Genomic DNA, 16640 nt, shown 5'->3' with positions numbered 1-16640 from the left:
GCAGAAAAAAATAGAGCAAGACCTTCTCTGTTGGCTCTGTTTTTTCCTGTTGGGCTTTTGGTCAACTGCAGAACTCTAGATTCATTGTGTATATATATACTCTGCCTTGATATCCCATGTGGTCTACTCTATCTCTACGATAAATCTTCACCTGTACATTACTACTCACGTTTGAGCCTTAATTGAGCAAGTCGTGTCGCCTGTCATTCTTATAGATGGATCTGCCACCGCGTCTCCACTTTCCCTTCCCTACATTTGCTCCTTTCGCTTCTAGTAAACACTCGATAGAGTACGGAATCAAAAAAAACCTTCGAATTGCAAAGCGATCTGATAGGCATGTACATATGTTGCACTCATTATTCTGAATATGTACTCGACTAATATATATAAATCCAGCCTCCACACGTCTTGTCTTAGATCTATTATTCCAAAGCCCAATCCAATCCAACCGAAATCTAGAAACCAGCAACAGCCTTCTCCCGATCATCTTTGCCATACAGCCCCTCACCTAGATTCTGCACACACTCATACTTCCAGCTCTTAGGCGTAAACTTATCGACAATCTCCTTGAATGCGTCAAGTGTACAGAACGTGTCATCGCCGGGTAGGTGGTTCTGAGGCTTCGCGGCACAGCCGGGGATGCGGACGACCTGGTCATTGTAGCGTATACGGACATAGTGGCTCTGAAGAGATTCGCGAGCAGGTTCTGGAAGGGACGATAGGGGGGCGCGGGCTGTGGGTGATGGAGGTGAGTGAGTTATGGCTGATGATGAGGAAGAGGAGGAGCCGGAGAGGAATGAAAAGAGACCACCGCTTTGCTTAGGCGCGGCAGGGTCGCTTGCGAGGGGCTTAGTAGTTGAGTCCGCGCGGGAGAAGAGTTCCACAGCGACAGAGGAGGTGAATGGAGGCCATCTATTGTCAAGGGCGCCGAGACTGCCTAAGATGGCGGCGAGTGTGGTGTCGTGGCAGCCGCTCATGGCAAACTTGATTGCTTTGCCCTTCTCTCCGGTAGCGCCGGCGGCCGAGGTGTCGCTACGCCAGCCGCCGTCGACGGCTGTGGTGACCATGCGGTCAACGACGTCACCCATCAGTGCTCCGATACCGAGTTTGCGGTATTCCGTGCTCTCGTTGTAACCAGTGAACCACTCGTCGACGGCAATCTCTTCCATGTATGCGCGAGCCTTCTTGTTGTAGAACTCCGAAGGGAGTCTTGTGGCGGGGCCATGGGCATCCGTGGCGTTGATTGTATCCTGTATACCGGACAGACGAGGGTGAGAGTCCACAGCTACTCGAGGGGAGTTCTCGGGCATCCATTTAGAGTAGACGCTGTTGATATAATCCATTTGTTCAGTGTTGTTCCCTATACAACATGTGAGTGAGCACGTGGGCAGGCTTATTCCTCAATGTTTATAAACGTACAGTTCTTTGCTGCTCTATCGGCAAACAGCCTTGCGAGTTGTCTGAATCGACGGCAATTGCTCTCGTTGGGAAAGAGGGTCTCTTCTGACACAGAGCGTGCGACGATTACTGGAGGCTTGAGGTCCTGTGTACGGGCATTTGGCGGGTACATTCCCCAGAACGCTTGTTGAAGAGACTCGAGAGCTCTTGGGATGGTTGTCGCACGGAGATAAAGATCTTCTGTGTCAGATTTGATCTTGGGCATGAAACCCAATTGGTCAACATAGAGATGTCGCAAACGTTGACCAAGTTGATAGGTCGTTTCGCGCCCCTTATCAGTCAATTCTCCGTGTTGGCTGTTTAATTACCAGTTAGAAACGGCCAGCCTTCGTTGCAGTGGTCCGGCAGGTCGTAACTTGCCAGATACCCTCGATATCACCACCGGCGCCAACGGTAACTATTGATTGATCCCTGTCGCCAAATGTCTCCATCTTCCTCCGCCACTGGAAGTCGTTCCAGGATGAGAGCTCCTCATTGCTCGCGGCCATCTGAACCATGCGCTGGGCTACATTGCAGTACGGCCAATCTTATTGGGACAAGGACGAAGGTCAGCGGAGAGGGCGAGAATGGGATTCTGAGTTGGTGTGAAGTACATGGTACCAGTCCTGCCTAGACGAAATATTAGCCAAAGCTGTCTGTAGTAAGTCGACCAGGGTCCTTACATTCTCAAAGCGCGAAGATACCGGGGTGCGCTCGCCTGGCGGTTCGGGTTAGTCAGGACTTTCGAAAGTGAGTTTTTTCTGAGAAGCGCGTCATTCGTACCATGTCGTAGGAACTAGAAGGACGTTAGAGGCAAGATTTCAACGGGGCGTTTTCCGGGGTGATTGATCGGCGGCACGTACAACTTGAACTAGTTGGAGCTTTAAGTCCTTTGGATAGAGCTTGCTAACCTCCTCCTGGGAGTAGGGCTCACGGGGGATAAGGGTCGTCATCTAGGGGTAGTATAATCGAAGGGTGTGCCGGTACAAGATGGCCAAGGAGAGAAAGTTCAGTTCCCAACAGAGTGGACTTGGGGGGAGGAGTTGGAGCTGGCGGCCGGACAACTGCCCGCGGATGAGACCAACGAATAGCGGTGATGACGCAGAGGCAGCCAATCAACTGACCGGCCGGGATCACACTGCCAGTGCTGTATAAAATCTGCGCATTTCGTCGAGTACCGAATTAATTCGAGCTTTGGATCCTCGAGTCTTGCCCCTTTGAAGCCTCGCAAGCTGCAAAAATGCATGCAACTCGAGGGCTGGCGCTGATCTCACCCGGAACTAGGGAATTATGTACATAATCTCTCTCATAAACCCAAAGCGGACACAGCACGCCAAGCCTTATTCCCCAGCTTATCGCAAGGCGCACTGGCTTCCACTCCAACGTTCTGCATCTTCTCGCCCTCACAGTTTCATTTGGATTAAGACATTGCCTCTCGGAGAAAGAACAAACCCAATTCGAAGCTACCTGCCTCAATACATTCAGGAACTAGCGTTACAGCCAAGGGAGCTGCTATCGGCAAGGAATCGTGTGCTTCTCTTCTCCGCACGCCCACTGCCGGCTGGATGTGTACCTTGCTCACCATCTGAGCATACATCGTACATACTATCGCCTTTTTCGTCCTGCCATTCAAACGCCGAAGATGGGTCTTGTGCTCTGAGCTATTCTTGTCCGATTTGATTGTGTGCAACAACCACTGACAAAATATACACACGACTCTCTTCGCATATACATTGAATTGTCTGAATGCGACTCGAGCCGTGTCGTAGTTAGCGAAAGCTTCATTGTCTGCTCAACACAGCTCGCGCACAACACATCCCGGACACTTCCGGTCCTTTTCGAGAGCAGAGCTCCCGGTCAGTATTCGGATTCTAGCTTCGTGTATGCAATGCAGTACATGTTGACGTGCTGACTAGGAACAGCCCGTGCACGTCCAGAAACATTCGATAGATCTCGTGATTCAACGAAATATGGAGGTAAGAAACGAGCTTTTGTCCCTTCCAAGTTTTTCTTCTTGCCTTGTGGTTGGTCCTTCGACGCCGGGCTTGCCTCTTAGATGCAGCTCAAGTTGGCTTCCTCGGATTCAATGCGGCTGCTTGATCCTCAGATCTTGCTATCATGAAGCGCGTTTGCATAAGCGCGTTTGCATGAGCCCTTACCAAATTGCGGAATGGCGTTTGCTCTGGAAAAACAATAGATCATGTGGTGGCTATGATTCTATTGTCTTTTGCTCGAAAACTCAGAAGATAACCTGGCCTCGTGAACCATCCCGCGATGCATTCATTCCCCACCAAGACACCTCTACATGGTAGTCTTCGGTGGACCGCACCCGGGCCCGATAGGCATTTGTTCTCAACTGCTCTACTACAAGGAGCCTTCCCCGTTATCAGGACAAGTGCTGAGCTAAGACTCGAGGAATTTCTGCAGGTCGCACACCCAAACTCTGGACAGCCCACGCGGGCTAAATCGAATAAGCCTCATGATTTCAAGCCTCGTCTCCTTCTGATGGGTCTTCGTCGGTATGGATTAGCCTTTAGCTTCCTACCCAGTGCAACTCTAACCATTTCCAGGAGCGGCAAGTCATCAATCGCCAGTGTTGTCTTTCATAAGATGCCTCCGAACGAAACTCTATTCTTGGAGTCTACTACACGCATTCAGAAAGATTCCGTTCAGTGAGTTTGTCCGACTTCATGGGAGGACATATCTTCTGACGATCGCATAGCTCTTTCATGGACTTCCAAGTTTGGGATTTTCCAGGACAATTTGAGTATCTAGAGTCGTCATTCGACCTTGAAGAGATATTCGGAAGCCATGGTGCTCTTGTTTGGGTTATTGATGCGCAGGATGACTATTTGGAGTCTGTTGCCCGTCTCAACCGCACAATCCTAACGGTCCAGCAATACTACCCCAACATCAACATTGAAGTGTTCATCCACAAGGTCGACGGACTCTCAGATGAGTACCGCACCGACACTTTTCAAGATATTGTCCAGCTTATCTCCGATGAGCTCAGTGATGCTGGGTACGAGAACGCCCCAGTTCACTACTATCTAACATCGATCTACGACTACTCGGTTTTTGAGGCATTCAGCAAAGTCATCCAAAAGCTTATTCCCAATCTGTCTACTCTGGAAAACCTGATCAACACCCTTTCCAACAACTGCGGGTTCGAGAAGAGCTATCTTTTCGATGTTCTTAGCAAAATATATATTGCTTCCGACACACGTCCCGTTGACATGTCATGCTACGAAATGTGCTCCGACTATATTGACGTGATTGTTGACGTATCCGAGCTATATTCCTGGGATCACCCCGACCGCAAGCCGAAGGGGGACCAAAGCCAGGAAGCCGAGAGCCATGTCGTGCTACATGATGAGACCATGATTCACCTGATGGAAATGAACAAGTATGTCTTCTCGTTTTCGACATGTTCTAGATTGCTGATTCTCCAGGTACCTATGTCTTGTCTCCGTCATCCGTAACCCGGAAGCCAAAGAGAAGAAAGGACTTATCGACATGAACTGCCGCACTTTCCAACAAGCTCTTAACGATGTATTCTCCCGTAGCTGGGAGCAGGACCAGGAGGCCGAGCGCAATCAGATCCAGGGAGCGCAGGCGCAGATTGGGGAACCTTCTACAAGTGACTACCTATCATTATAGTTTCTTCCCCTGGACCTCGCGTGTTTATTTTTTCACGCTTACTCGCAAAATATCTTCCTTAAATACCAGTCACTTTGGACTTTACTGCTCGACAGTGTGCTGAAGATGGGCCGGAGAGCCAAAGCCCTGGTAGTTTTGGCACAATTTGTCAGTAAATGTTGGAGTAAATACTCACAGCACCAAAAGAAAGTTAGACATAGCCAAAATTGCAGAACTAAATATGTATCAGCTCTGCCTTGTAATCACCAAAACTGAGGCCGCAAGGCATTAACTTTTGTGTGTGTGTGGCGGGACCATATTTTTCCGAGCCTGCTAGAAAGAAAAAAAAAAGGTCGAAGTATCTTTCTGTCTCATCCAGAACACACTACCTCCTCCGCGACGTTGGCAATTGATTTCCAGAGCCACAAGACTTCCTGCAAACTCATTATGCCGAGTTGGAATCATTTTCATCAGCTAACACCACTCTGTTTCCAGGATTCTGATCTTATGGTAAGCACCCACTGTTGCTCTTCAACCAGTTTTCAAGCCCACACCACGTTTTTATCCCTTCAATCTCTATGATGAAAAACCTTCCACATTCGCAGTTTCCACGCTACCAGCCGTCGCTAGAACCCAATCTAGACGTGCTCTGAGCGAATTGTACTTCCTTGGATGTCTGAGAGATCTTTACTTGCTGCATTGCTTGATTAGCTTTGGGTTTGTGCGAAGCCTTGCTAACTTATTCAAGAAGGTCTATTAGTGATTGTGCAATTACTGGCCGCTACTCGACCGACAATAGCACTCATGTGTTTGTTTTTGTGGCAGGTTGAAACAACCTCGGCAGACACCAACCTTGGTGGGCTCGGATTACCGTACAATAGCGATTGCGAAATAGCACAAATGAGCAATGGATATTTATTCCAGATACTCGCCCATGTATTGTGGACTTTGTAGGAACTAGTCATTCGTAGACCCCTGTAGCACTAGACTGGCACTGTCTCGTGCGGACTAAGAGTACGCTTACGCAAAGTGATATACAAAACTAAGCTGAAACCATAACCCTGCAGCGAACGAAAGATTGCGAATCGGCGGATCATCACAAGGTCAAATTCGACACATCGTAACCCCTGTTAGAATTGCAAATATCTGTCCTTCCGTTGGCGCAGGTTACTTTTGTCTGCCCACCCACCTACAACAACAACCTCACCCCACACCCGCAGTACCAAATGCCAACTTGCCATCTACAACAATAATGTCTGAACTCCGCCAACGACAAGGTGCCTCAAAGGGCACCTCTAAACCATCTTCAGCCACAACCCGCAATGTATCCAAATCCAGCTCTCGCGGCATCGGCATCCTCGACATCATCCGCCTCCTAGGAACCGTTGTCGCAGTCTCCTGCGGCCTCTCATACTACCTCACATCATCCGGGTCCTTCCTCTGGGGATATAAGCCCTGGTTCACGAGATGGCCGCAACTCGTTCAATACATTGTACGCCTTCCCGCTTTTCCCCCCTTCTTCCCTCCAATCTGGATCGATTCTAACTATTAACCACTCTACCAACAGAAAGGTCCCGTGAATCTAACACCCGCCGAACTCGCCCTCTACGACGGCTCAAACCCCTCGCTCCCAATATACCTCGCTGTCAACGGCACCATCTTCGACGTCTCCGCAAACCCGCACATGTACGGTCCCGGTGGCGGCTACCACTTTTTTTCCGGCCGCGACGCAACCCGCGCCTTTGTCACCGGTTGCTTCGCGGAGGACCTGACGGATGATCTAACCGGTGTAGAGGATATGTTTATTCCGATTGATACTGAGGGGGACGCTGAGGGATTGAGTAGTGGGGAGAGGAAGATTCGCCGGGAGCAGGAACTGCGGAATGCAAGGAAGAAGGTGGACAAGCAGGTGAGCCATTGGGCTGGGTTCTTTGGCAACCACAAGAAGTATTTTGAGGTCGGGAAGGTGGTTAAAGAGGAGGGGGTGGCTAGTGACGGGAAGAAGATCGGGGAGAAGAAGGAGCTTTGTGAGGCAGCGGGGAAGCAGAGGCCTAAGAGGGAGAAGAGAGCTTGACTGATTACTCGCAGTTTTACTGGACTTGGATGAAACAGCTTGTCTGCGCTGTCTTGTTTTCGCTTTCGCATCTTATGAGTGGCCATGTATATCAGCAGATCGAGGCGTTCTGCGCGTTTACAATTCTTGAACGAGCATGGATTGAACAGTTTTCAGGTTGATTTGATTGAGTCACAGCAATGTTATTGACACGTCCAGTAGCGCGACTTCCATTCCATTCCATGCAATCCGCGGTCGAAGTTCGAACCACCAACATCATACGCCCAGCCGAATTCCGGATTTTGAAGATATCATTCGTAGCAAAGGTATCATAAGCACCGCGAGAAAAATCATTCGTTATGAGAAAGCGTTTACTCGGCGGTAACGGCGCGGGCTGGAAGAACAAAACATTAGCGATCGTGTGATGGGTCTGAGATTGTGGCGAGACATACTGTAGATGTTCATCTTGGAGTGACCAACAACCTTCTTGATCTGTCCCCTCTCCTCAAGATCAGCGAGGGCACGGCGGGCCAAGCTGCCGTTGATCTTGAGACGATCGACGAGAGTGGCGACGGTGATGAGGCGGTAGGACTGAACGTCCTTGTTGAGCCTCTCAGCGGTGGCCTTCTCGAGAACGACAGCGTGCTGGGCCTTGTCCTTGACTATAGCAGAGATATCATGTTAGCCCCTTGATTCCCGTGCGTGCCGAGTGTGCGTGTCGGGCGAAGTTTCTGGTTGTCGGATTTTGCGATACGACGGTTCATTCGATGATGGAGGATGAGGAAGACGGTGAATTCATACCCTTGCCCTTGGACCACTTCTTCTTTTGCTTGCCTGCGGGAGCCTGATTTATTGATTAGTACCGTGTTGATAGAGCAGATTGATCCATTGTAGAGGGCTGATAACTCACCATTTTGTCGTCTGTTGTGGTTGTTCAAGAGAGCTGCAAGACCAAAGCCTTTGAGGTTCAGCCCAAGGTGTGAAATTCGAGTGGGGAAGACTCCAGTCACGTGCAGTCTAGCCCTAAGCCCTTCGGTTAGAATTGGGTCCATCGGCGGACTCGGCGCCTAAGGCGGTTTTGCCAAGAGCACATTCTGTCGCCTTGGAAATCAGGCATGAAGCACGGTCTATGAGTGCAGATTGCGTATTCTCAACAAGATACACTAAGATTGTATAATCATCACTTTGAACTATTTATACGCTGATGCAGCCTCTATCGGCTCATATTCGTGCCATAACTGCCTGAAGAAACCTTCCCTGCAATGGTATTCAAACATTGAAATTCCGCTCCATGCTCTTCATTGTGTTCAACGCAACCCAGAACATAGTCGTCTTGGGAACCAAACCAGAATCGTGAGGGTTCACCCTTATCGGAATATAACCATTTTACATCGTATTTCCCGATATCGTTTTTCGAAACAGGGATACGAACAATGAATGGCGGCCGATAGGGGCTCCAGTATCGAACACTTGGAAGGGTGTTACTTGCAGTAGTGACGAGCAATTGGGTGTCCGAATGATGCCAGACAATTTGTCGAATAGCATGCTCATGAATTAGGACTGAATTCAACATTGGGCTGTTCTCCATGCTCCATATCCAGATAATGTTGGGCCGCGTCTGATCCATAGTACTCAGAAGACTGCCATCATGGTTAAATCCTATCAAGGATACCCCTCGTGGAACACTTGTGGGCTCGTTAGTTGTACTCGATACGAAGGAGCTTGATGTCTCGGTGTATTCCAAGCTCATGCCACCAGCGGCGTAGCGCTCTCGCCAGATACTGGGATGCTGGTCGATTTGAAAGACATGCGAGAGTGTGGAGAAACAAGAAAACTACATATGTTAGTGGAAGTTATCCAACATCCTCTGGCGGTTTTAATACCGTCTTAGCTTTCAGCAGGTCGACCGTGCCGTCAACTTTTCCCACAGCTAGGACCTGCGATAAACCACTTCCGGCATCAACGGGGCTCCATTCAACACCTCTGACGCCAAAATCAAATGATTCGTCCGCCTCGGGCAAGCCAGTATAGGTTCTGAACAACTGCCCATCGGCTGTGAAGATTAGAACCTTAGTGCCTGCGCTCGCAGTATCCCAGATAGCTACCCACCGTCCGTCGGGGCTCCACTTCAGGCCCTGCGCATCGACTGTCGGGAGAACCTCACGGCCAATGAGTTCATAAGATCGTGACTCATGTATTGTCAGTAGATCTGACGTTTCAGGCTTGAGTAGTATTGCGAGTTGCCCAGTCCTTGGTCGATAGCCGAAACCATTCTGATGAGAAAACTTGGGCGACTTTATGATATGGCTGCGGCCCGTATCCAAGCCGAAAACCGTAAGCTTCGTGTTCCAGGCATGGAAGGCAATGGCCTCATTTTCGTCCGCGCCGAAGTCAATATTTAGGGTGCCCGGCTCGATGTTCTCTATCTCCACTAGCTGCTGCAATGGGTTGAGGTTCCACACCAAAACGCGAGAGTCACTTGCACAGAGTACACGTCGTGTTTTTCCAGTGTCTTCTGTTGACCGAGAGAATCTAAGAAACTTGCACCCTGCTTCTTTGACCTTGACAATCTGGACATCTTGGAAGTCTGAGGATGTCGGGTTCAGGTGGACAATGAGGTCTTTCCCATTGATCTGAGCAACATAACTCCCGTCATCCGAAAGGGATATCGGAGACGCGACTAGAGAAAGGGTCAATGATGGGTGTATAGTTGGCGAGGCACATGTAGACTCATTACCTGTACCACTACCTAGAGCAGCGTCCAAGGACGGGGTGGGGGTGGGGCATATCCGTGACATTTTAGAATAGACCGCGCACTGCAGCGCGTTCCATGAAAGCGTCTATCACTGTGAGAGATTAACAAAGTGAAGCCATGACCGGAACATAGATTTTGCTTCTCCTCTGAAGGTGGTGAACCTAGAGAACCTCATAGGCTCAAGTTTCGGCATATTTACAGCGCCAAGAGATGTACTCAAGCAATCGATAAGAGATAAGCGGAACATTCTTGTTGCGCCCCGAGGTACTGACCCCTCCCAAAAAAGTAGGTATGCCCGCAATCCAGATGATGTCGGCAACTATCTACAAGTCCAAGCAAAAACCCTCCAATAATTTCTCCTGATAACCAGTCACAATAGGGCTTCTTTGCTTCATAACCCCGCGACTGGGGCGGCAGTTCTTCATTTTCGCGCGCTCGTACTCCACCAGAATGGCTGTTTCGGAGACAGCTCCCCTCAGCGGAGCGGAGGCGACTGCGCCTGAGCCGACAAAGCCAGTTACGACGGAGAAACTCCATGGACGTGCATTCTACGAAAGTATCGGCAGCCCCAAATACATCGTGGCACCCATGGTTGATCGATCTGAATTCGTAAGGACAACAATGCCCACAGTTCCAACATTTTTTTACTAATAAATGGCAACACCAGGCATGGCGCATGCTCACCCGCTCCTTCATGTCCCCCGAGGAGTCCAAACCGGTCCTCTCATACTCACCCATGTTCCATGCCCGTTTGTTCCGCGAGAACCCTGGCTACCGCGCCAAGGCGTTCAATCCCACCCGCGCCTCTGCCGGCCACAAAGGCGATGAGTCACTTTATCTCGACGGAAACCCAGCGATAGACCGACCACTATTTGTCCAATTCTGCGCGAATGACCCCGATGACTTTCTTGAAGCGGCGCGTCATGTTGCGCCGTATTGCGACGCTGTTGATTTGAACCTGGGATGTCCGCAAGGCATTGCAAGGAAGGGACATTACGGCGCTTTCTTGCAGGAAGACTGGGATCTGATTTATAAAATGATCAACCGACTACATACGGAGCTACCAGTCCCTGTTACTGCGAAGTTTAGAATACAGGAGACGAAAGAAAAAACGTTGGAATACGCGAAGATGATACTGTCCGCAGGTGCAAGCATAATTACGCTCCATGGAAGGAGAAGAGAACAAAAGGGACACAATACAGGGCTGGCTGACTGGAGCTATATCCGGTACCTTCGCGATAACCTCCCAGCTGACACCGTCATCTTCGCCAACGGGAACATCCTAAACCATGACGATATTGGGCCATGTCTCGAAGCAACCGGTGCTGATGGCGTAATGAGTGCAGAGGCAAACTTATCAGATCCATCTGTCTTCGCCAAACCTCCACCAGTGGGTAGCGAAGGAAGAGAATACTGGAGAGGCAGAGATGGAAAGGGAGGGTATCGTATTGATGCAGTATTCCGACGTTATCTCGATATCATCTACAAATACGTCCTCGAACAGCCAGTTCCAGAACGGAAACCTCTCTACCGCCCAACGGACCCCGAAGAGCCGCAATTCGAAGTAGACGCTACCGATAGAGACGAAGACGGCCCGCCGAAGAAGAGACAAAAGCGTGACAAAGCCGAACAGAAAAACAAGGGTAATCCCAGTCTCAAATTCATGCAACCACATCTCTTCCAACTTTTTCGGCCACTGATCGCCACACATACAAACATTCGCGACGCGCTCGCAAGAGCATCGGTCGGCAATATGCCTTCATTTGAACACGCTCTTTCCGTCCTCGAGGAAGAGACGAAGAAAGGCCTCAAAGAGTACGAGCAGTTTCCTGAGCGCTTTGAACAGAAGCCGGATGCGACTCTCACGGGATCCAAGGCTACAATTGCGGAATATGGCCGACCATGGTGGGTATGTCAACCGCACGTTCGACCATTGCCCGAGGAGGCACTGGAACTTGGTGCGCTCCAGAGGAAGAAGAGCGAGAAAGAGAATAAGGCCGAAACGGAGCAGAACGGGGACAACGAAGGGGTTCCTGTCAATGGCTCTATCCCCTCAGTCGACACACCCACAACAGTAGCAAAGGATGAGCTGCTGAGTGGCTAGAACTTCTGTCTAACAGCCGCCAAAGAGCTTTGGTTTTAGAATAGCGTGTACATAGAGCATATATCCCGATGCATAGCGTCCAATATCAATGTTTTGACCTCATACTTGCCGCACTGGCAGGTTCCAGTATCTGTACAGTTTAAAAACCGAGACCGAGCTTTCTTTCGACCAAATGTCCGCATAGCTGGTATCATGCACGAAATCGAGAAAACACATTCTGCAACTCCGTACTCCCATGTGAAATATCACCGCAACCGTAAACACCTAGAAATCCATAGCAAGCTGCGGCCCCATCTTCTCCAGATCCTCAACCTACAAGCGCACCCAACTACGTCAGCAAGAACATCTCAAACCATCGGTGGACATCATGAAGAAGAGGGTACAAGAAGAAACAAACCTCCAAAAACCCGTCCCCAATCCCTCCACCCCCACCATCATTGTTCCCCTCTTGCCTCTCAAACGCCGCCCGAGCCACGGCCTCCCTAACAAAGACATCGATATACTTCGCAACGACTTTGTTCGCGTCTTTCGCGATTTTCGTCTTCTCGTTCTTGAAATGGTGGTGAACGAGCTTCGTGAGTAATTTCGAAGGAATCAGCGGGTCTGAAGAGAGAACGTCGTCGGGCGCTGTATCGCCGTGGCTGATCTCGGCGAGAATGTAGTTCGCATCAGCGGCTGAGTTTTCGCCGTCAGAGGAGATGGAGTTTAAGGGGGAGGTGGCGCGGGTGTCAGAGTTGTTAGAGGGCGAGCGCGAGGACGCAGATGCCGAGGCGGATCGTTCTAGGGAGGGTGATGGTCTTTGGCGGGAGGATGCGGAGGAGGCGTTGTGCGGCTTTGTCCCCTTCGAAGCAGTTTTTGACTTTGTTTTTGAGGAGGAGGCTGTTGTTGTGTTGATTTTGGGGGTCTTCTTGGTTCCTGCTTTCGCTGTTGCGGGTTTTGAAGGACCGGCTGTTGTTGAGTTTGATGCAGAGGCTCGACTAGGAGGTTTGAATGGGAGATGGCGACGTTTCTGGGCGGGCTGGCGTTCTGGAGGCATGGTTTCGAGGTTCCAGATGGCTCTTTCCCCTGCTTTGTGGTGTTATGTCACTGTGATTGCCTCTGGTGTTGGACTTCGCGATATCAGATCGCGTCGCGTCTCACACAACCACGAAGTCAGGTGACCTATACTTATATTGAGGTTCCCTATTTTTCCAGTAAAGAATTGTGTTTGAAAATGCATCATGCCATACTCCTTAAAGGAATCGAGTTGGCTTAAGTAGAAGTGCTCATGTCACCTTTGTACAATATCGTCGCTGCCTGAATATCATGTTGCCCGAAGCGAAACGAAGAACCTGAGCAACGCTACTCGTCCTCGTCTTCCTCCTCAGGAGGACGAACAACCGTAGTCTCCAAGCCCGATTCATCCAAGATCTCCCTCGAGTACTTCCAGTCGACCTTGAACAGCCCCGAGTTGAACCGACACGACCACAGCTCCGTGATAGCAACAACATCGGGCCCGAGATACCCCGATTTCAGTATGTCAAGCTGTACCTTCAGATCCGCAATCGCCAGCTCAGTATTCTGTAATACCACATCCGCACTGCTAACTCTTCTTCCATAGCATCTCGATGTGAAGAGACAGATGATCCAGTGCCTTTTGCCGCCTTCCCTTTCGTAGTCACTCTTCTGCGGCGGGATGAGCAGAGCAGTACCCTCTGGACGTTGGACTTGGCGGGTTATGCGGCCCGTACTGACGACGATATTTGAGGTATCGAGATACTGAGGACTTTTGCCGTACCAATCGCAGTGAGCTTGATAGACTTCGTGCGCAGCGGGGTACTAGGAGAGCAGTTGTCAGTTGGCAATCTGTCATTACCGGCTAAGTAACTGACCTTGGTTCTGAATGCTTTTGCTATTCCCTTGCCCCAGCCTCCTAAACAGTTGCAGGCGTCTGAGATAGACTTGGTTAGAAGCGAGACGAATACGGACTTTCCGTCACCAACGGGGGCCGGCATGAGACTCACGGATTAGGGCTGCGCCATCTGGAGCGCCGAAAAGGTCCCCCTCAACCTCGACTACCTTACTGGGTGTAGTGCTGGACTCCATAGCCATAGTTTCTGATATCGGTGTAGTTTCCGAAGGTTTGTTGTTATGGAAGAAATGTGTTGGTGGAGGTCAATGAAGGAGGCATCTGAAAATGAAAATGTCTCATCAAGGCGCTCGCCCCGCAGAGTGAGTCGAAGAAGAGCCGTTTTACAAGTAGATAAGCCCCGGCTCAGTCAAACAGAGAACTTAGTGTCTCAACTCTGTTGTTAGCTTGCTCCTTGCGCAGGATATAAACTCCTCAAGGAGCAATAAGTCTTTAGCCGTCCATTAAACTATGCAGTGTAGTACACTATACAATAACAACGACCCAGAACACGAAGAGATAGCTAGGCAGTTCGCACCTACTAAGCCCCTACAATCGAGGACCAAGCCACCCCCCGCCGATTTGTTGCCGCCCTGCATCGATAATGGGAGCCATGAGCCTTCTAAAAAGAACTATTTCAAGCCAAGATACGAGGCGTAAAGACTAACGGCCCATTTAAGCTGAACCATGAAGAGCAAACTTCTATTCCTCATCACCGGACCGACCTGAGTGCTCCGGGCCTCGACGCGAAACAAAGAGTCGTAAGGTCCTTGATGCTTTCCCAGAACGCCCATTGCCCTCTTTGGCAGAAGCGCTGGCTTCTTCAGATTCTGATATCGTAGCTGGTTTCACGTCTAGATTGTCACTTCCTGCCGCCCACGAGGATGTTGTGGCTACCGATAAAGGTGCGCTCACGCCGCTGCTCGACTTTTTCCTCCTGCTTAGAGACCGAGAAAGAGACTTGAAGATCCCAGGCTCCCTGTCGTGTGTCTCGCGTTCTAAGCGAGCAATCTCGCCCATCATGGTTGTGCTGTTGTTTGCCATGTTCTCTTCTGCAACTGGGATGTACAGAATGACTCCGCGAGCAGGCGTGATATGTAGTATCTCGTGAAGCGCGGCCTGAATGAGGATGGTGCTGCGGAGATTAGTGATCGGGGCGATGAGGTATGGCAGTGCAAAGATTTTCATGGTGTATGCTGGCAGCGTTGTGTTACCGAACCGGAGAGGAGAGTCCTGCTGAACCGTGACCACCATGAATGTCTCAGATCTCTGGTAGATTTGTGCCATTCGCGTAGTAATGCCCGAGATAATAGAACTCTCGTCTTTGACCTAAAGCTGTGTCAGCTCTAAGTAATGTTCTCATAGCGGTTTTCATACACTAATGTTCATGTGAATCTCAATCACAACAAGAGAGTCCTGGCTAATTCGAGCGCTTGGCGATACCCAAGAACTGCGAGCGTTGAATGCATCGTCGAAGTACTGGCTCTTCGTGCGGATTAAGGGCCTCTCATCGACACTGCTCTTGTGTACCGCGCGTGCGGTCCTCCCGTCCTTGTGGTCACCAGTTATCAGATTAGGGGCTGTACCATCGTCATCCTCTTCCTTGTCATCGAAAAACATGGATGGTACGACCGGAGCTCGGTTCAGCTTGTTCTGCTTGAGTGTTGCCTCCGAGATGTTCTGCGAGGCCAACGCGTGGAAGGATATCGGGGACTCTAGAACCGGAACGGTAGGGGAACGGCTAGAAGAGGAGGCTGATGAGGTGTTCTGGCGCCGCCTCAGCAGCGAAAAGTCGATTCTATGGCGCTTGTGCGGCATCTTGCTGGACACACGTACGGGGAAGCAAGTGGTGATTATCCTCCGGAAAGAATATCTAAGAAATAGGATAGAATGGCCGTGCTCGCATCACTGAATGTGTTATTTAGCGGGTCTTTTCTATGAGGGAAGCGCTGATGGTCAAATTAGTTATAGGAAGGTGCGCCCCGGAACCTGCATTGCAGTGACGGAGTTGACTTCCAGCATTACCTAGGTAGGTCCTCAACTACTAGTATTGACCTCATCCAAAGCAACATGCATTCAAGTGATAAACGCTAGATAATCAAAGGCCGAGTTTCCACTCTTGAAGATCTTATCGATCCTGCGCCTTCGATCCCACACAATCTCCGAGTCGGATTTCCGCTTGATGTAGAGGATGCGGTGTTGAAAAATGAACTCTTCGTCCGTTGATTCTCTTTTCCAGGAGTTAAGACTGGCCTCCATGCGTCCTTCAAACCGATCCTCGTAGCCGATTACGAAGTCCGTGCTATCATAGCGCTCATCCCACACGAGGCGATTCAGTATATCTATTCCTGCAAGTTAGCTCTGGCATACTGAAGCAGAACAGAACCACGCACCTGCAGCAGGTCGGAGTCTGTTATCTGCTGATTGCGAGGACTTGGGTCTGGGAGGAATTTGTGTGCGATCTTCTTCAGCATCAGCCGGGGGTGTTGGCGTTCTCTCTTGGTCATTTTCCTCAGCGGCACCGACGGCTGGTTCAATCTCGACGAACTGCTTATTGTCTGCCATGATCGGGATATTCAGATTAATTGAGATTAGTCGGTTATTTGGGAGAAGAAAGAGGTAGAGCAATTGTTAGCTTCAGGCTGCATAAATATATGTCTCTTCCTAAGAGGCCCATCATCAGAGCAACCTATAATCCGAGCGTGCCTTCCATGGACAGTCAGATGAGGTGAAACAAAGGTCTATCCATGAGTCAATCATGGTA

General features: G+C 50.1%; 10 protein-coding genes across 10 annotated transcripts; 3 read left to right on the top strand and 7 right to left on the bottom strand.

Annotated features, from left to right (window-relative positions):
* Positions 1 to 326: 326 nt before the first annotated feature.
* BJY04DRAFT_190399 (putative acid phosphatase) lies at positions 327 to 2637 on the bottom strand. The gene is made up of 7 exons (XM_073711502.1): positions 2301 to 2637; positions 2221 to 2233; positions 2121 to 2155; positions 2052 to 2067; positions 1819 to 1984; positions 1420 to 1754; positions 327 to 1360 (listed from the first exon to the last, which is right to left on the bottom strand). Exons 1-7 carry the CDS (start codon positions 2388 to 2390, stop codon positions 456 to 458), a joined length of 1560 nt encoding a protein of 519 aa, XP_073570746.1. The 5' UTR covers positions 2391 to 2637; the 3' UTR covers positions 327 to 455.
* A 794-nt stretch (positions 2638 to 3431) lies between these two features.
* Positions 3432 to 5204, top strand: BJY04DRAFT_68397 (GTR/RAG family Ras-related GTP-binding protein). Its single transcript, XM_073720860.1, has 4 exons — positions 3432 to 3956; positions 4008 to 4109; positions 4160 to 4843; positions 4890 to 5204. The coding sequence occupies exons 1-4, from the start codon at positions 3712 to 3714 to the stop codon at positions 5095 to 5097; spliced, it is 1239 nt and encodes a 412-aa protein (XP_073570745.1). The 5' UTR covers positions 3432 to 3711; the 3' UTR covers positions 5098 to 5204.
* A 1124-nt stretch (positions 5205 to 6328) lies between these two features.
* On the top strand, positions 6329 to 7150 carry BJY04DRAFT_218769 (putative heme/steroid binding domain protein; the record flags this gene model as incomplete). The annotated part of the gene is made up of 2 exons (XM_073716386.1): positions 6329 to 6568; positions 6644 to 7150. 2 exons carry the CDS (start codon positions 6329 to 6331, stop codon positions 7148 to 7150), a joined length of 747 nt encoding a protein of 248 aa, XP_073570744.1.
* Positions 7151 to 7288: 138 nt separating this feature from the next.
* On the bottom strand, positions 7289 to 8069 carry BJY04DRAFT_190387 (40S ribosomal protein eS25). Its single transcript, XM_073711501.1, has 4 exons — positions 8040 to 8069; positions 7931 to 7973; positions 7582 to 7791; positions 7289 to 7523 (listed from the first exon to the last, which is right to left on the bottom strand). Exons 1-4 carry the CDS (start codon positions 8040 to 8042, stop codon positions 7501 to 7503), a joined length of 279 nt encoding a protein of 92 aa, XP_073570743.1. The 5' UTR covers positions 8043 to 8069; the 3' UTR covers positions 7289 to 7500.
* BJY04DRAFT_190384 (WD40 repeat domain-containing protein) lies at positions 8070 to 10034 on the bottom strand. The gene is made up of 3 exons (XM_073711500.1): positions 9867 to 10034; positions 9013 to 9809; positions 8070 to 8963 (listed from the first exon to the last, which is right to left on the bottom strand). The coding sequence occupies exons 1-3, from the start codon at positions 9925 to 9927 to the stop codon at positions 8343 to 8345; spliced, it is 1479 nt and encodes a 492-aa protein (XP_073570742.1). The 5' UTR covers positions 9928 to 10034; the 3' UTR covers positions 8070 to 8342.
* Positions 10035 to 10209: 175 nt separating this feature from the next.
* Positions 10210 to 12361, top strand: BJY04DRAFT_68270 (tRNA-dihydrouridine synthase family protein). The gene is made up of 2 exons (XM_073720859.1): positions 10210 to 10493; positions 10552 to 12361. Exons 1-2 carry the CDS (start codon positions 10335 to 10337, stop codon positions 11986 to 11988), a joined length of 1596 nt encoding a protein of 531 aa, XP_073570741.1. The 5' UTR covers positions 10210 to 10334; the 3' UTR covers positions 11989 to 12361.
* Positions 12253 to 13024, bottom strand: BJY04DRAFT_218766 (CENP-X/MHF2 family protein; the record flags this gene model as incomplete). Its single annotated transcript, XM_073716385.1, has 2 exons — positions 12253 to 12300; positions 12386 to 13024. 2 exons carry the CDS (start codon positions 13022 to 13024, stop codon positions 12253 to 12255), a joined length of 687 nt encoding a protein of 228 aa, XP_073570740.1.
* Positions 13025 to 13329: 305 nt separating this feature from the next.
* Positions 13330 to 14079, bottom strand: BJY04DRAFT_218765 (uncharacterized protein; the record flags this gene model as incomplete). Its single annotated transcript, XM_073716384.1, has 3 exons — positions 13330 to 13806; positions 13860 to 13918; positions 13971 to 14079. 3 exons carry the CDS (start codon positions 14077 to 14079, stop codon positions 13330 to 13332), a joined length of 645 nt encoding a protein of 214 aa, XP_073570739.1.
* A 499-nt stretch (positions 14080 to 14578) lies between these two features.
* BJY04DRAFT_218764 (MIF domain protein) lies at positions 14579 to 15694 on the bottom strand (the record flags this gene model as incomplete). The annotated part of the gene is made up of 2 exons (XM_073716383.1): positions 14579 to 15205; positions 15254 to 15694. 2 exons carry the CDS (start codon positions 15692 to 15694, stop codon positions 14579 to 14581), a joined length of 1068 nt encoding a protein of 355 aa, XP_073570738.1.
* A 129-nt stretch (positions 15695 to 15823) lies between these two features.
* BJY04DRAFT_68241 (DUF504 domain-containing protein) lies at positions 15824 to 16600 on the bottom strand. Its single transcript, XM_073720856.1, has 2 exons — positions 16270 to 16600; positions 15824 to 16218 (listed from the first exon to the last, which is right to left on the bottom strand). The coding sequence occupies exons 1-2, from the start codon at positions 16439 to 16441 to the stop codon at positions 15953 to 15955; spliced, it is 438 nt and encodes a 145-aa protein (XP_073570737.1). The 5' UTR covers positions 16442 to 16600; the 3' UTR covers positions 15824 to 15952.
* Between the last annotated feature and the right edge of the window lie 40 nt (positions 16601 to 16640).

The sequence above is a fragment of the Aspergillus karnatakaensis genome (genome assembly GCF_047715665.1).
Source record: "Aspergillus karnatakaensis strain CBS 102800 unplaced genomic scaffold BJY04scaffold_27, whole genome shotgun sequence".
In the NCBI taxonomy this organism is placed as follows: domain Eukaryota; kingdom Fungi; phylum Ascomycota; class Eurotiomycetes; order Eurotiales; family Aspergillaceae; genus Aspergillus; species Aspergillus karnatakaensis.
This window is presented reverse-complemented; position numbering and strand designations above follow the sequence as displayed.

Excerpts from the sequence above, each read along its gene's own strand:
- BJY04DRAFT_190399 (XM_073711502.1), bottom strand. The coding sequence starts at position 2,390 with ATGACGACCCTTATCCCCCGTGAGCCCTACTCCCAGGAGGAGGTTAGC. Across the intron at positions 1,755-1,818 it reads GGTGATATCGAGGGTATCTG|CCAACACGGAGAATTGACTG; the intron begins GCAAGTTACGAC and ends GTAATTAAACAG. Across the intron at positions 1,361-1,419 it reads CGATAGAGCAGCAAAGAACT|GGAACAACACTGAACAAATG; the intron begins GTACGTTTATAA and ends CATGTTGTATAG.
- BJY04DRAFT_68397 (XM_073720860.1), top strand. The coding sequence starts at position 3,712 with ATGCATTCATTCCCCACCAAGACACCTCTACATGGTAGTCTTCGGTGG. Across the intron at positions 3,957-4,007 it reads CTTCTGATGGGTCTTCGTCG|GAGCGGCAAGTCATCAATCG; the intron begins GTATGGATTAGC and ends AACCATTTCCAG. Across the intron at positions 4,844-4,889 it reads CACCTGATGGAAATGAACAA|GTACCTATGTCTTGTCTCCG; the intron begins GTATGTCTTCTC and ends CTGATTCTCCAG.
- BJY04DRAFT_190387 (XM_073711501.1), bottom strand. Across the intron at positions 7,792-7,930 it reads GAAGTGGTCCAAGGGCAAGG|TCAAGGACAAGGCCCAGCAC; the intron begins GTATGAATTCAC and ends TCTCTGCTATAG. Across the intron at positions 7,524-7,581 it reads CTCCAAGATGAACATCTACA|CCCGCGCCGTTACCGCCGAG; the intron begins GTATGTCTCGCC and ends TTGTTCTTCCAG.
- BJY04DRAFT_190384 (XM_073711500.1), bottom strand. The coding sequence starts at position 9,927 with ATGTCACGGATATGCCCCACCCCCACCCCGTCCTTGGACGCTGCTCTA. Across the intron at positions 9,810-9,866 it reads TGCTCTAGGTAGTGGTACAG|TCGCGTCTCCGATATCCCTT; the intron begins GTAATGAGTCTA and ends CCCTTTCTCTAG. Across the intron at positions 8,964-9,012 it reads ACCTGCTGAAAGCTAAGACG|TTTTCTTGTTTCTCCACACT; the intron begins GTATTAAAACCG and ends TAACATATGTAG.
- BJY04DRAFT_68270 (XM_073720859.1), top strand. The coding sequence starts at position 10,335 with ATGGCTGTTTCGGAGACAGCTCCCCTCAGCGGAGCGGAGGCGACTGCG. Across the intron at positions 10,494-10,551 it reads TGGTTGATCGATCTGAATTC|GCATGGCGCATGCTCACCCG; the intron begins GTAAGGACAACA and ends TGGCAACACCAG.
- BJY04DRAFT_68241 (XM_073720856.1), bottom strand. The coding sequence starts at position 16,441 with ATGGCAGACAATAAGCAGTTCGTCGAGATTGAACCAGCCGTCGGTGCC. Across the intron at positions 16,219-16,269 it reads CAGACTCCGACCTGCTGCAG|ATATACTGAATCGCCTCGTG; the intron begins GTGCGTGGTTCT and ends TTGCAGGAATAG.